This window comes from Equus asinus, chromosome 21, assembly GCF_041296235.1.
Source record: "Equus asinus isolate D_3611 breed Donkey chromosome 21, EquAss-T2T_v2, whole genome shotgun sequence".
In the NCBI taxonomy this organism is placed as follows: domain Eukaryota; kingdom Metazoa; phylum Chordata; class Mammalia; order Perissodactyla; family Equidae; genus Equus; species Equus asinus.
The window spans coordinates 78883339-78898920 of NC_091810.1; the positions used below are offsets into that span (position 1 = coordinate 78883339).

The window sequence follows — 15582 nt, forward strand, 5'->3', positions numbered from 1 at the left end:
TGTTGCATTGTCTCAGCTCAAATGCTATTGAGAATCTCCATGCTCGGTGGCAGGCACAGTGATGGGACTTTTTAATCTTTTATGCCTCTGTCCTTTTCCCATTCCATCCTATCCAACTCCCTTCTTCCATTCTTTGGATATTTCCAGTGGGCCATACACTGTACTAAAGTCTTTTTATTATTTCATTTGCTTCTCATAAGAGCCCTGTGTGAGACAGAGGCCATATTCTCCTCACTTTACAATTAAGGAAACTGAGGCTTGGAGAGGTTAATTGAATTGACCGAGGCCATAGAATTAAGAAGTAGTATGCTTTTTCCTCTACTTTTCCAGTAATGATGTACTTTGAGCAGGGGAGAACCCACTCTGTTGGTAGACTATAGCCCAAAGACTTGATGCCATTCTTCTCTTTTACTTCCATTCAAATGACAGAAGCTGGCAGAGACCTGTACAGATGAGCATTTAGCATTTGTCATGTGCCAGGGGCTGTGCTAGGTACTGGGGCATAAAAGTGGAAAAAAGTTGGTCAGTGACCTCAATTTATTTAGTGTCTCAGTTATCTTTTACTGTAACAAAGCACCCCAAAACTCAGTGGCTCAAAACAATGATTCATTGTTTCTCATGATTGTATGAATTGTCTGGGCTCACTAAGCAGTTCTTTTGCTCCATGTGACATTGCTTAAAGTCACTCATGGGGCTGCATTTAGCTGGGAGCTTAGTTTGGGGGTCCAAGATGGCCTCACTTGCATGTCTGACAGTTGGTGCTGGCTGTTGGCTGGGGACCTACGTTTTCCTCCACATGGCCCCTCACACTCCTCTCACCACGTGATTTCTCCAGGAGGACAGCCTGGACTTCTTTACGTGGTTGTTGGCTTCAAGGGAGCAAAAATGGAAGATACATGGCCTCTTAAGGCCTTATTACAGAAGTCACACAGCATCACTTCTGCCATATTCTGTGACCCAAATCAAGTTACAGGGCCAACTCAAGGGGTGGGGAAAGAGTCTCTACCTCTCGATGTGAGGAATGGCATAGGAGCACAGGGATGGAAAGGATTGTTGTCACCGTCTTTGAAAACAATCTAACACACTCACTGTCCCCCTACCTCTTTAGCCCGAAGAACACGGTTTTAGAGCTGGAAATCTCTTTAACCATCAGCTGGTTCAACCCTCTAGTTTTACAGATGCAGAAACCAAGACCTGGGAAGTCAAGCCATTTGGCCTAGGCCAATACACTTCATGGAGGAGCCAGGCTTAGAACTGGGCTTGCCTGGTTGGTGTTATCATCTGTGTATCCAATATGTGCTTTGCTTTTCCATCAGAGGATGTCTCTGCCGAGTTCCTCTCTGACTTAGGCTGTCCCTGTTGAGTTTGGAAACCACAAGGGTGCAGAAGAAGAAAGGGACCTGCTTTTTCTTTTTTTCTTTTTTTTTTTTATTGAGTTAATGATAGGTTACAATCTTGTGTGATTTCAGTTGTACATTAATGTTTATCATTCGTGTTGTAGGTGCACCATTTCACCCTTTGTGCCCACCCCACACCCCACCTTTCTCCTGGTAGCCACTAATCTGTTCTCTTTGTCCACATTTTTAAATTCCTCATATGAGTAGAGTCATACAGAGATTATCCTTCTCTAACTGGCTTATTTCACTTAACATAATTCCCTCAAGTTCCATCCATGTTGTTGCAAATGGGATGATTTTGTTCTGTTTTGCAGCTGAGTAGTATTCCATTGTATATATATATATACCACAACTTCATTATCCATTCATCTGTTGATGGGCACTTAGGTTGCTTCCATGTCTTGGCTATTGTAAATAATGCTGCAATGAACATTGGGGTGCACAGGACTTTTGGAATTGCTGACTTCAAGCTCTTTGGATAGATACCCAGTAGTGGAATGGCTGGATCATATGGTAGTTCTATTTTTAATTTTTTGAGGAATCTCCATACTGTTTTCCATAGTGGCTGCACCAGTTTGCATTCCCACCAGCAGTGTATGAGGGTTCCATTCTCTCCACAACCTCTCCAACATTTGTTACTATTAGATTTAGATATTTTTGTCATTCTAATGGGTGTAAGGTGATATCTTAGTGTAGTTTTGATTTGCATTTCCCTGATGATCAGCGATGATGAGCATCTTTTCATGTGCCTATTAGCCATCCGTATATCTTCTTTGGAGAAATGTCTGTTCATATCTCCAGTCCATTTTTTGATTGGGTTCTTTGATTTTGGGACCTGCTTTTTCTTCTTCTGTTTCTGTGCCTCCTTATTCCTGGGCTGGGCACTGGGGGTCTTCAGTTGGTGCTTTGGCTTCATTGACTAGCATTGACCAGGCATGCCTTCCTTACCATTGCCTCTTCTATACATTGGAACAGGAAATGATGCTGGGTTTTACCACATGCATAAAAAGTGGCTGCCCAAATGCCACCAGATGTTATAAAATGAAACCCAACATATTTATATAACGTTTTAGAGTAGTCTACTATACTATAGTACATTTTTCTAAAATCCACAATTACTGCAATATAAAATGTGGTGCTTGTTTTGAAATGGAGCAGGTGATAATTAAAATAAATTATTAATTTCTCTCACTATAACCACAACCCTGAAAAGGAAAATATTCCATTTTCCCAGATCATTATGATGCTGTTTTGGATCTTTCTGGCCTCCTGGGTAGAGGACAGATATTTATTTGGTATTAAAGACAATATTTGCTATCAAATACAGTTCTAGGTCCTCCCCAACCCACATGGGGATGTCTGACTCTTATTGAGGGCTAAGGTAAACAAGAAGTGCAATTCTTAGATTCGGGACTCCTTGAAAACCATCAACTGAAGACCTAGAGACACTCTCTAGGAAAAAAATATTCACTTAATTCCTGTTGTGTTGAGTAGATTATAGATGGAATAAAACTATTTTTTCATTCTAATAGAATTTGCCATTTTTATAGATTAAATAAGTAATATTTCTTTATTATAGAAAATTTAGAAAAGATGTAAGCACACAAAGGAGAAAATAAAGATCACCTATAATCACACCTTGTATCAAAACCACTCTGAAAACATTTTTAGTGTGTGTTCTTCCCATCAGAGAGACAGAGCAGTAGAGCTATAGATTGATACATATAGAGATGTAGATATATAGAGATATACATGTTTTTCTTTAAAAAGATGGAATCATACTATAAAATAATTTTCCAGCCAGATTTTTGTGTGCTTTGTTTTTCCTGAATGTGGCAAGAACACTTTTCCGTGAACTTAAATATTCTTCTACCACACAGGGAAGTCAATCTCTCTTGTTTTGACAGGACAGTGACATTGAAGCACTGGCCAGGTGTTTGGAAAACGTCCTGGGTTGCACCTCTCTAGGTGAGTAAGTTTCTTCAGATTCCAAAATATAGTGATACTTACTGATTCGAATGGAATATCCAAGAAGTAGAGAGCTTGGAGGGAATCTGACAGATATTTCTGTCTAACCTCCTCATTTTACAGATGAGGAAACTGAGGCCAGCAGAGGTGGAATGTCTGGCCCCAGGGCCTGGAATTTCAAAGGAGAATTGTTTATTATTATTGTAAGTGACCCTCAGTCTCCAAGGATGAAATAATTGAAATTCCGTGGTCCATAGGGATCAAATTGTGGCCCAGCAGTGCTCCATAACAGGTTTTCCAGGTTTCCCGGAAGAGGACTCTCCCCACCTCCCTCATCCTGTAAGAACAGATTGCATTCAGTCAAGCCTAAAGGACCATCACTCTCAAGGTCAGTCAGTTATTGGAAGAGACTTGGTCTAAAAAACAAAGCTGAAATTTCTCTAGCATTGTCTGTCTCGTTAAATGGGATTCCTGTGCTTCAAGGATAAATCCCTATTTCTTAGTTTCTTCTTTTTTAATCCCAAAACCCCAACTGTGGTAACTTCTAGCATGAGACAATAAATTGTCACACCTGACACAGAGAGAACAGCAGAGGATAGTCTCACAGGTCCTGGATGAAAAGGGCTGAGATTTTTTTTCTTTGACATTTGACTGTGAGTTTTTATTTTAAATTTTTTAATTGCATCACCAAAAGCAATCTCTCCAAAGAGGGTGGCAGGAATAAAGATTAGGTTTTCAGCGTGCAAGCGTTCACTGCTATTTTATTACCAGCTTTATGCACAACTTTTAGCCTCTTTCTAGCTTATTCCACATTTTTGTGTGCAAAGTCTCAGTCACAACACAGCTCCTTGATTTTTTTCTCCTGACCATCATCCTGTGATTTGTTCAATTGCACATCAGTAACACTTGTTAGGTACATTTAACTCCCAAGTAACTTCAAGACCAGGAAGGCTTTCCTTTGGCCAAGTCACTTTCCCTCTCTGGACCTCAGTTAGATTAGATCAGTGATTTTCAAACTGGGTTCGTTGGGGACCTCCAGGAGCTGGCAGGTGGAGGGGTGCTGGGCAGCATGAGGACAGAAGCCGTGTCTGCACTGCTCATCTCTCTTTCTCCAGAGTCTAACGTGGTGTCTGGTGCAAAAGAGGCCCTTCACAGACATTTAAAAATATTTTTAAGAGAAATGAGATGCAGTCTCTGCTCCTTTACCAGCTTCAACCAAAATAGTTTCACTCTTATCTGTTTTATACATTAGATTTCTGCATATGATTATATCTTGAAAAAGATTCTACTACAAAAAAAAACACAACAACGCTGGATTGGATAGGTGATATCTAAATTCCCTTCTAGACTGTACGATTTTATAAAAATGAACATTAGAAACATAGAATAAAAATAGACATTTATCTTTGTCTGGAACTCCACTAAAGTGACGGGAAAGGCATAAAGCTGATATAAACTACAGGAACAGAGAGAGGATGGAGCAGGTGAGAGCTGTTAGTGAATTTGAGAAGATAGAAAGCAGATGGATGAGGGGTAAGTGATTTAGAAAACAGAAAGGGGAAAGCTAAGTGTCCAGGATGTGTGTGGGAAGGAGGAGAGTGTAAGGGGTGGGCTAGGAGACACTGGGATGGTGGGGGGCATGCTTCTGTAAATACCTGTCTGGGGAGGTACTCACAGCGGGACCCTCACTACAGATGAGAATATTGTTACTTTCAGGACTCCGGGTACTCTCTCTCATTCCACAGAAGCCATGAAGAAATCTCCTCACAGAGTCTTATGGGCGATGAGATCGCTCAGGTAGCTAGTGTCTGTTTTGCTCCAAATACTTTCCTGGGAGATTCACCAGCTACAGTAATAGTTAGACCTTATTAATCACTGTGCTTGGTAATGTATGTAAGAACGTGAACAGCTTCCAAGAGACAATTTAAACTTAAATATGTCAGAGTATAAGCCCTGTCACTCAAAAATGAAATTGAGGGGGCTGGCCCTGTGGCTGAGTGGTTAAGTTCACGCGCTCTGCTTCCGTGGCCCAGGGTTTCACCAGTTCGAATCCTGGGCGCGGACATGGCACAGCTCATCAGGCCATGCTGAGGAGGCATCCCACATGCCACAACTAGAAGGACCTGCAATTAAAAATACACAACTATGTACTAGGGGGCTTTGGGGAGAAAAAGAAAAAAAATTAAAGAAAATAATGAAATTGAGCTAGGCTTTGCTCACACTCAGCATCAGCCTACACGTTTTGGAAATGGCCAGTTGCCTGTTGAGCATGTGAAGATGTTAAGTATCTTCCACAAACATCTTCAAGAGCTTCTCCCAACCCTCAACAAGAGAGAAAAGAATAACAAAGACGCAAACGTCCTTTCTGGCTATTTGGACCAAGCAAGTTTTAACTTTGTGGCCCTGAAAATGTTGAGTTCTTTTGTTTGACCCCATTGCCAACCCCACATTTAGTTTTATTTTTGTTTAAGACAGGGAAAGAGAGATTTTCCCTTCCTATATCACTGGAGAGTGGAGAGGATGAATGAGTTAGCGTTTGTGTAGCTTCAAGAGATCCCGAATTAGAAGGTGCCCTTCTGAATTCCAAGTTCGGTGTATTAGTGTCCTCTATACATCAAGGTCATTTTAAAGCCTTTTGATCCGTGCGTGTCATACTTGACCATGCATCAGAATCACTTAGAGGGCTTGTAAAAATGCAGGTCTTGTGTGTGCCCAATAATCTGTATTTCTGACAAGTTTCCAAGAGGTGCTGGTGTTCTGGGTCCATGCCAAACTTTGAAAACAATGCCTTTAAAGTCCTTAATCCCTGAAATTCTTACCATGTGCACTCACCCCAATTTATAATTCAAACAAAGCATTACTAAAGTATAAAATTAAAATTTTATTTCTTAAAATTATGGAGAACTCACCTATAAGCGAAAATGAAAATTGCTTCCTTCTGAGTTCTTTTTCTCTCTCTTTGTGGTGCCGTTGGTGTGTGCTGGGCTGCCTGGCAGTGTACACAAGAGTTACTGAGCTTCCTTGGAACCAATGCTGTATTTTCGCCTCATCCTCAGCATCTGCGTCAGACATTTAGAGAGGTCTGGTGGGTTCAAGGCACTGTGTGAGCACTCAGATGTTGAGACCTATTTGGAACATGGTCCCAGCCACCAGGTGGGGTCCTGGATGAACCAGTGCAAAGCTTTGTAACAATACCAGAGAGCACCCACTAGGTGCTTCTTTCACACATGGAAGACATATTGTCCCAAATGGAGGCACCTCATTTCTGAAGCCCGAAATTTCCCATGGGGTACAAGAAGCAAGGCCAGTCACAAATAGGATGCTGAGTGATCCCAAGTGGAATTAGGAGAGGGAAGAAGAGAGGAAATTTAAAAGGGAGCAGGAAAGGCCAGAATTGAGGGCATGGGGACAGCCAAAAATGTAGGCAGTGGCTGTTTCACTGAGGGCAGATACTTTAAAACATGAAATTCTGTGGTTTACATCTGTAGCCTGCCTTTTCCTCCCCTCCTTTCTTCCCTACAAATGTTTATAAAGCACATAATGATAAGCCAGATATATAGGGCCAAAGCCGTAGAGAATCGTGTGTGCCAGCTTAAGGAGGTTGAACTTTATCTTGTAGGTTAGGATACCACTGGTTTTTAAGCGTGATCAGAAAAGATTACTTTTAAAAAACAGTAAGGAGGATGCTTTGAAAAGAATAACTTGACGGAGAACTCGTTATGGGCTCTCATTACATAGACAGCGTATGGTGTTGCTACAGTAACTGTTCAGGCCCGTCACTACTCAGTTAGGACAGAAGATGACCTCTATCTTCCTTTTCATTGAATTTAGAAAGGAAACTTCTGTCTCCATATTTCTTAGTAAAGAGATTATGAACCAAGGCTACATATGAAGTTTAATACTTTTCAATGTTCTGGAAATTAGCTGTACTTCCAGAGAGAAGTCATTGGCAGGATGAGACAAGTCCTTAGTAAACTATATTTATAAAAAGGTTTGTTTTGTAGATCCAAACTGGACGTTGTCTCAGAAGTAATTAGAATACAAGAGAGACTTCAGAACCTCTCTGCCCGTTAAGAATTTTTAGTGTGTTGATATGTCTGATGAGTTAGGCTTTTTGAAAATTGTTATCCCTCCACTCTTCCACTGAACCTTGGTAATAACTGTTTAATCTCCACTAAACAATGTGACTCACATGGACCAGAGAAGGCATCAGGGCTTCTGAATGCCTTAGAAACTTCCTTTCTTAAGCTCTTCAAACTCTAAGCTGTTAAGTGTAGGGATGACTGACAGCCGTTTAACCCCGCACTGTTGTGCTTTTCACCGTGACAGGGAAGAATTTCTCATAATAATTAGAGTGATTTAAGCAGTGTTTTACCTTTGGTTACTAACACATGGAAACCACCAAATTTAGAGGAGAGGGGGGATATTTCGGATCAGAAACCGCTTGGATTAGTTTGATGTGGATACACAATATCTAGTTATCACTAACCTTTCTGTTTATGTCTTATAGAAATTTAGTAGTTTTTATAAATTCTTTAAAACTCAAAAGGAGGTAGTCGATTCAGAATTAGTGGCAATTTACAGAGAAACTGCTATGTGTCTGCCAGACACATTCACTTGGCAGATGTGTGGTGATGGGGAGCAAGAAAAAGCCTTTGTAACATAAATAAACCCCTAAAACAATATTATTAATCATTCTTAGTAATATACTCTTAGCAAAGAATCTTCTGTATATTACTACAGAAATGAACTTGTTTGTTATAAGGATAGAAATTTAATATCTAGAAATGTAGAAGGAGAGATGGCCCTTGCAGTATCTTGTGGAAAATTTCCTCGTTTGGCTTTCGCCAGAAGGAGTAGACGATTTGAGGTAATTATTTTTCAGTTTATTTTGTGTGCTGCTGACTGTAGAGGGAGCCATGTGCTTCGGACAGCAGTTGTCAGGACCGACACTGTAGTGAAAGGTGAGAACTTGTCCTGTGTTCTCACCTGAATATGGACCGAAGTCATGCCAGCTGGAGGTGGGCAGCATGGAGCGCCTGCTTGCAGAACCAAAACCCTTGGTCTGGATCTGCTTGGCAGAGTGCTTAGCTAGGACTTGAATTCCACAGCATGCAGCTTAGAGGAGATGGTAGGGACACACACAGATCCCCGATCATCCATCTCAGCCCCCCGATCATCCATCTCAGCCCCAGAAGGGGCTGAGTGATGCTCTTGGGTGTGTCTGACTGCACGCAGCACAGATGGCCACCCATGTGCCTTCCTGGGTGAGGTGGCTGCTACAGGGCCCCCGTAAACGAACAAATTTCACCTGGCCATTTGATTTTAGAGAATACTTGTTCTTGAAGGGACAATATAGAGCTGTTCTCTCTGGCAGTAATTATACACCAGACCAATTGCTTTTTAGAGGCCACTTCTGGTTGGGTCAGTAAAGCTATGTCGCCAATAGAGAGGAAGATTGTCCACCTATTTGCTAGGGCCTGAACTAACATCTGTGTCATTTTTTGTATGTGGGATGCTGCCTCAGCATGGCTTGACGACTGGTGCACCTAGGATCTGAACTGGCAAACCCTGGTCCGCCAAAGCAGAGTGTGCAAACCCAACCACTATGTCACTGGGCCAGCCCCAGAATGAAGTATTTTTGACCCAGCAAGTCTATGTCTAGGAATTTATCTTGAAGAAAGAATCAGAGTTGGGTGTGAAGATAAATACACAAGGATTCACATGGCAGTGTTGTTTACAACAGTGAAAAATGGAATCAAAATATGTGCCTAGCAATGGGGGCTTGGGATACCTAGAACAAAGAAGTTCTTTACAGTTTATTAAAAAATGATGGTGTAGTTACATATTCATAGGCATGAAAGGTGTTATAAAAGTAATAAAGTTTACAAAATTGTAGTTGATAAATGCACACACACACGCGCGCGCGTTTGGAAATACCAAAGTGTTAATAATGGTTCTCTGAGCAGCTTTCCACCTCTGTGTTTTCTAATTTGTCTGCAGTGAACATGCGTGACTTCTGTGATTCTTTTCTGCTAAAGGAAGAAGGAAGTACCAATGCACTTTCCTTAAGTATTTTAGTCAGTCTTGAACCCAGCCCAACCTGCTCTTACAGAAAAGCAGGTTTTGTTTCTAAAGCTAAGATGCTCCATGCAGGCCACCTAGAATAATTAAACTCCCCAAACCCTGGCTACTGGGTCCACAGGGTAAGCCCAGCTGAAAAAGTTGGGGTCTAGCTTTCACAAACCTTTTCTTAACCTGTATCCACATTTCATTGCTCTACATCAATCCAAATACACTTTTATTTTTTTAAACTGATAGGTCCTATTCTTAGAGGCCTCTTCTGGTATATTGAAAAAAAAAAAGAACATTTGCAAATCCCTGAACTCCTGTTGTTTTTAATCTTCCATACAATTCAGTTGAATATTTGTTGTGTGAAGTAAACATATAGAGTAAAAATAGAAAGTTTATTTATTTCCCATCTCCTGGTATTTATCATCTCCCTTGTGAGTAGCAAGTTTTCTTTTCCAAGCTGGTCCACTTTTTTCCCAGCTCATTTAATTTTGGTGGAGGCAGTGGGGTGCTGTTTATTTATTGAGAAGCTGCCCTGTGCAGAGCACTGGGGTGCATGCTGTGGAGACGAGGGAGGCAGCATAAATTTACCTCGGCCTTTTCCGACAACAAAGCATCTTTATATAGATCATTGCATTTAAGCTTTACTAGGGCCCTAAAGGCAAATGTTTTTTGTACAGGTGAGGAAACTGAGTCACAGAAATTTTGTGACTTGCCAAACATCACAGAGTCAGGATTCAAACCCCAGTCCCCTAAGGCAGCTCATGTACTCTTCCTAATGTGCCCTGGCTACCTTCCTACGGGAAGCATCTGGAGGTAACTCTCTCCTGGATCATCATCTTCTCCTTTGCCCCATCTGCTTTCTTCTCCAGCCTCCTCGTGTGGTTTGGCATGGATATGGCTGTTGCTGCAGGGTTGGCAACAACTTCCTTAGGTGGTGGCTTCTGCCCTGTGCCTATAGAACACTTCTCTGAAAGAGCTGGGGATGGCGTTGGGAGTTGGCGTTTGGGGGTGGAGGTGGGGGGCTGGAAATGGTTACAGTGTCATTTTTATTATCACTTTTGTCAAATACTTAGCTTGTTAATGGCACCAAGACAACCCCTTCCATGCCCTTACACTCCCTACAACCCCAGGACCCATGTGACATGGCTTGGGTTCTTCAGGAAGCAGCCTCTGACATGGAGCTGAGTGGGCAGGACATTTATTTGAGAGTGCCCTTAGGACTGACCCCCACAGATGGGAAAGGAAGGAAGCAGGATGAGGCAGTGGGAGAAGCTGAGTGGCGATGCAGGCCTGACAAGCCTTGCCCAAACCCATAGGGAGCTCTGGACTCATCAGAATTGTCTGCATAGCCCAAGAGGGCCAGGTTTTCTACCTCTACTGTCATCAGTTATTAAATGTGGGCCACATGGGAAGGGCATGATCTTGGGCAAGGCAACTTCCTGCAGCTGAAGCAGTTCCTGAAGGGGCCACAGCTGGAGGCTGTCTCCAGCACTCCCGACAGCGGGCAACAAGTCCTTCCTTGAAGGGAGATCTGCGTGGTGTGTCTCCATCCCTAGGGTGTTGGGGTAACACAGTGAAGACAGAGACAAGCCTGCTTTGCAGATTCTTTGGCAGTTTTAGTGACATCCTGAGGTTCACTATCATTACAAGAGAAGCTCAAGGAAAAATCTTCACAAAGATGTAGGTCAGCTAAGCCTCTCAGCAGAGTGGAACAGCTTTCACAAGGCCCTGCTGGTTCATGGCTCCTCCTGTAATAAGCCATGGGACCATCATCTGGAGAGGTGAAGAAATGAGATGACAGAGGTAATGTTCTCCCCAGATTTCAGCCTTTAGAAGAGGGTTTTGTCTGATGATTTCCTGACTTTTCAAAATCAGCATGTGAAAATCCTCGTTTGGATGTGGCACTCCTGGGGGGGATTAGAAAGAGCACTCATTCAGGAGTCAGGAAACCATGGTTCTAGTCCTGGCTTTGCCCCTCCCCTTATAGTTCTGACCTTGGGCAAGCCATGCTGCCTCTCTTGGCCTCAGTTTCCCTATCCATAAGATGAGGGAATTTGTCTTGAAGAGGACTACGGTCACCTGCAGCTCAGAATCATGATGATTCTCCATCGTCTAGGCCAGGAGTCGATAAACTACGGCTCACAGGCCAAATCTGGCTCACTACCACTTTTTGTAAGTAAAATTTTACTGGAACACAGCCATGCTCATTCATTTACCTACTGCCTATGGCTGTTTTCAGCTGCGACAGCAGAGTTGAATGCTTACAACAGAGATTGCTTCACCTCCAAAGTCTAAAATATTTAATACCTGGCTCTTTACAGAAAAAGTTTACCAACCCCTAGGCAAATCTTCGATCATGTGCCATTCTAAGGAGTAGGAGGAGAACTCTGGGCCATGAGGATGTGCCTTTGCAATAATTTGGCAAAGACGGGTGCCTATCAGGTAACTGTTCTTTCCTCAGTGTGCCATGGGAAATTGAGAGAAGAGGAGGGTTAAAGGAGATTAAGTGAGAAGCATTCTAAATGTACTGTGCACCAAGGACAGTGCCTGCAAGGCTTCCTGAGTAAGCAGTGTCTCAGGTGCTGCAGTGAAGGCTTGGTTGCCAGAATACCCACCCCTGCAGGCCCTGCGTCAGCTCTTTATTACCCAGATGGAAGGATGTTTAGCAGGGAGGGCAAAGGCAGGGTTTCATTTTACAGTCAAGGTCATTTGTCCAGCAACTGAAGTGAGTAAAGGGAAATTTTGGAAGAAATGAGAGAAGAATCTCTTTCTGCTGCTTAAATGTCAGAATCATCAAGCTGTCACTCCTTCAGGGAAAACAGGTCTGCTGGTAAGAGACAACAGAAGTAGGAGCGATCTTGACAATATTACTAGTATGAGCTGTGCTTTGCACTCTAAAGAAACACAGCTTCTAGTTGTTTAATGTCTCTTCATATCATTTTGCTTTCATCTCATTGTCAAAACATCTCCATGGGGTAGTATCAAGTGTTATAATCCTCATCATCCTATGCTTCATAGGTGGGGAAAGAGACTTCAGGAGGATTTTCCCTGATGTTCTGTAACACCTGTAGCATTGATTGTTGGTCCCTGCCATTTGCCTCTTCACATTTGCTCCCTTGGATTGCTCTTTATCTCTGTTAGGATAAGTATCGCCTTCCCAACCAAGTCTATGCCCCTGGCGGTCTGGGGCTATGTCTTATACCAGATCCTAGAATGTTTGAATTGGAAGAAGGCCCTCAGTCTAATGAAACTACTTAAATATAAATTGAAGAAACTGAGCCCCAGGTAGGTGACCTGAGGGCCATGTAGCTGATGAGAGTAGAACTAGAACAATAACTGTGGTCCCCTAACTTGAAGGCTGGTACTTGTTCCACAGACCCTTATTATACCTCTTTGTATTCCCGCACCTAGCAGAGTACCTTATGTTTGTGTACTCAATAGCACTTCTGGTGATTATCTAGGTACATATCCTGTATTCCCAATTGATTGAAAGCCCTTTATGGGTTAAGGACCACAGCTACTGTTTACATTACCTTTGATTTTAACTCCCACCTATTGAGCATCTGAAATATATGCCTTACCTTAAGAAATTAGAAAGAGATGAACAGATTAAACCCAAAGCAAGCAGAAGGGAGGAAATAATAAAGACTAGCGTGGAAATAAATGATATAAAAAGTAGAAAGACAAGAGAAGATATCAATGAGACCAAAAATTCGTTCTTTGGAAAGATTAACAAAACCGGTCAATCTTTAGCTATAGTGACCAAGAAAATAAGAAAGATTATAATGGTATGCTATGAACAACAGTATGCCAACAAATTAGATGAAATGGACAAATTCCTAGAAAGACACAAATTACCAAAACTGACTCAAGAAGAAAAAGAATATCTGAATAGGCCCATAACAAGTAGATCAAATTGGTAATTTTAAAACTTCCAACAAGGGAAAGCCCAGGCCCAGATTGGTGAGTTCACACTGATGAATTCTACTAAACATTCAAAGAAGAATTAATACTAGTCCTTCACAAACTCTTCAAAAAAATAGAATACAAGAGAACACTTTCAAACTTGTTCTATGAGGCCATTCTTTGATACTAAAGCCAGACAAAGACATCACAAGGAAAAATAACTATGGACCAATATCTATTATGAATATATATGCAAAAGTCATCAACAAAATACTAGTAAACCAAATCCAGCAACATTTAAAAAGAAGGATTATACACAAAGACCAAGTGTGATTTATCCCAGGAATGCAAGTGTGGCTTAATGTCAGAAAATCAATTAATGTAACATGCCATATTTATATAATAAAGGACAAAAGCTATATGATTATCTCAACAGATACAGAAAAAGCACTTGACAAAATCCAACACATTTTCTTGATAAAAACACTCAACAAACTAGGAATAGAAAGGAACTTCCTAAAGCTGGTGAAGGGTATCTGTGAAAATACCTACAGCAGCATTACCCATAATACTAGTTTTGTTTATCCACTCATCTGTTGTCATGCAAACAACTCGTGTTCATCAACAGATGAAAGAATAAACAAAATGTGATATATATACAAATATATACAATGAAATATTACTCATCCATAAAAAGGAAGTCCTGACACATGCTACAACATGGTAGAACCTTGAAAACTTTATGCTAAGTGAAATAAGCCAGACGCAAAAGGATGCATATTGTATGATTCCATTTATATAAAGTACCTAGAATAGTGACGTTGACAGACACAGACAGTAGATTAGAGGCTACCAGGGGTTAAGTGGAGGAGAGAATGAGGAGTTATTGTTTAATGGGTATTGAGTTTCAATTTGTGGTGATGAAAAAATTTGGAAATAGATAGTAGTGATGGTTGCATATCATGAAAGTACTTAATACCATTGAATTATATACTCAAAAATGGATTAAGATATTAAAAAAGAACATAATCTCTGTGGACAAGGAGTTTACTAACTGGTTAAAAACGTAGGGTAGGGGCCAGACCAGTGGTGTACTGGTTAAGTTTGAGAACTCTGCTTCAGCGGCCTGGGGTTCACCAGTTTGGATCCCGGGCACAGAGCTACACATCACTCATCAAGCCATGCTGTGGTGGCATCCCACATACAAAATGGAGGAAGATTGGCACAGATGTTAGCTCAGGGCCAATCTTATTCACCAAAAAAAGGGGGGAGGAGTAGAGGGAGAAATTCATATCTATAGTGAAGAGTATTTGAAAGCAAAATGTGGCAAGTAGCATCTCAACTAACACAGCAGTCAACAGAGTAGCTATTCACTCTGGGGAGTTTAAGGTAGGGTGGCCAAACATCTAGGACTATGGAATCAAACAAGGCCTGGTTTCAAGTTCCAGCTATGTAACGTATCAGATGTATGAACTTGGGTAAGTTATGTAATGTCTTAAACCTCACTTTTCTCACTGAAAAATTCAGCTACTTTGTAGGAATCTTATATGAGATGATACAGGGAAGATGCTTAGCACAGGGCCTGACACTTTCTCCTAAAAAAGGTTTAGCCATTATCGTTGTTGTTGTTAATGATGAATTGGAATTAATTTTTGTATAGAAATGATCTAAGTACTGAAATACAAGTCACATGCCTGAGACAGGAAGATGAAGGAACCCAGGATGGAAAGCTGGGATGAACAGTTGAAGGATGGGATCAAGGAAAGGACAGAACAGCAGCAGAAAGCAGACCATGACAGTGACCAAGGAAGACAGGATTAGAATTTGAGGGAGACAGACCCCAGGCTGAATGACACAAGAGGGAAGGGGGGCAGTTGGTTTAAACGGAAACTCAACAGAATCACCAAGTCACAGCATCTGTTTGGAGTTCTGTTTTCGTAGTGCAAAAGGTGCTACTCGTTCTGGTGGAAGGCATTGTAGGGGAGGAAGACATTTCCTCTTCTCAAATGTGGGTTCGTCTGGCCGGAGAACGAATTAAATTCACATGAGACAGAATAGCAGGAGAAAATTAAACAAAGCTTTATGAGGAACCATGGCCCGGGGCCTTTCTTCCTGAAGGAAGAAAGGGCACCGAAGAAGTGGGGTGCACAGAGTGGTTATATACCCCCAAACAGGGTGTTTCACATGTGATTGAAATGTCCCTCCCACAATAGTCACAAGATTGCCCTGTCGGCAG

The 15582-nt window shown here is 41.7% G+C and overlaps 1 protein-coding gene across 9 annotated transcripts in view; it reads left to right on the forward strand.

Annotated features, from left to right (window-relative positions):
• Window positions 1-15582, forward strand: part of NEK11 (NIMA related kinase 11) — a 246270-nt gene that overhangs the window by 180810 nt on the left and 49878 nt on the right. For 7 of the 9 annotated variants that reach the window (XM_070493166.1, XM_070493163.1, XM_070493160.1 and 4 more), the window contains one exon: window positions 3305-3365. The exons of the other annotated variants lie outside the window; for them this stretch is intronic. In XM_070493166.1, coding sequence (XP_070349267.1) covers window positions 3305-3365 — 61 coding nt within the window. The remainder of the gene's footprint in view (window positions 1-3304; window positions 3366-15582) is intronic. 9 annotated transcript variants of the gene reach the window in all.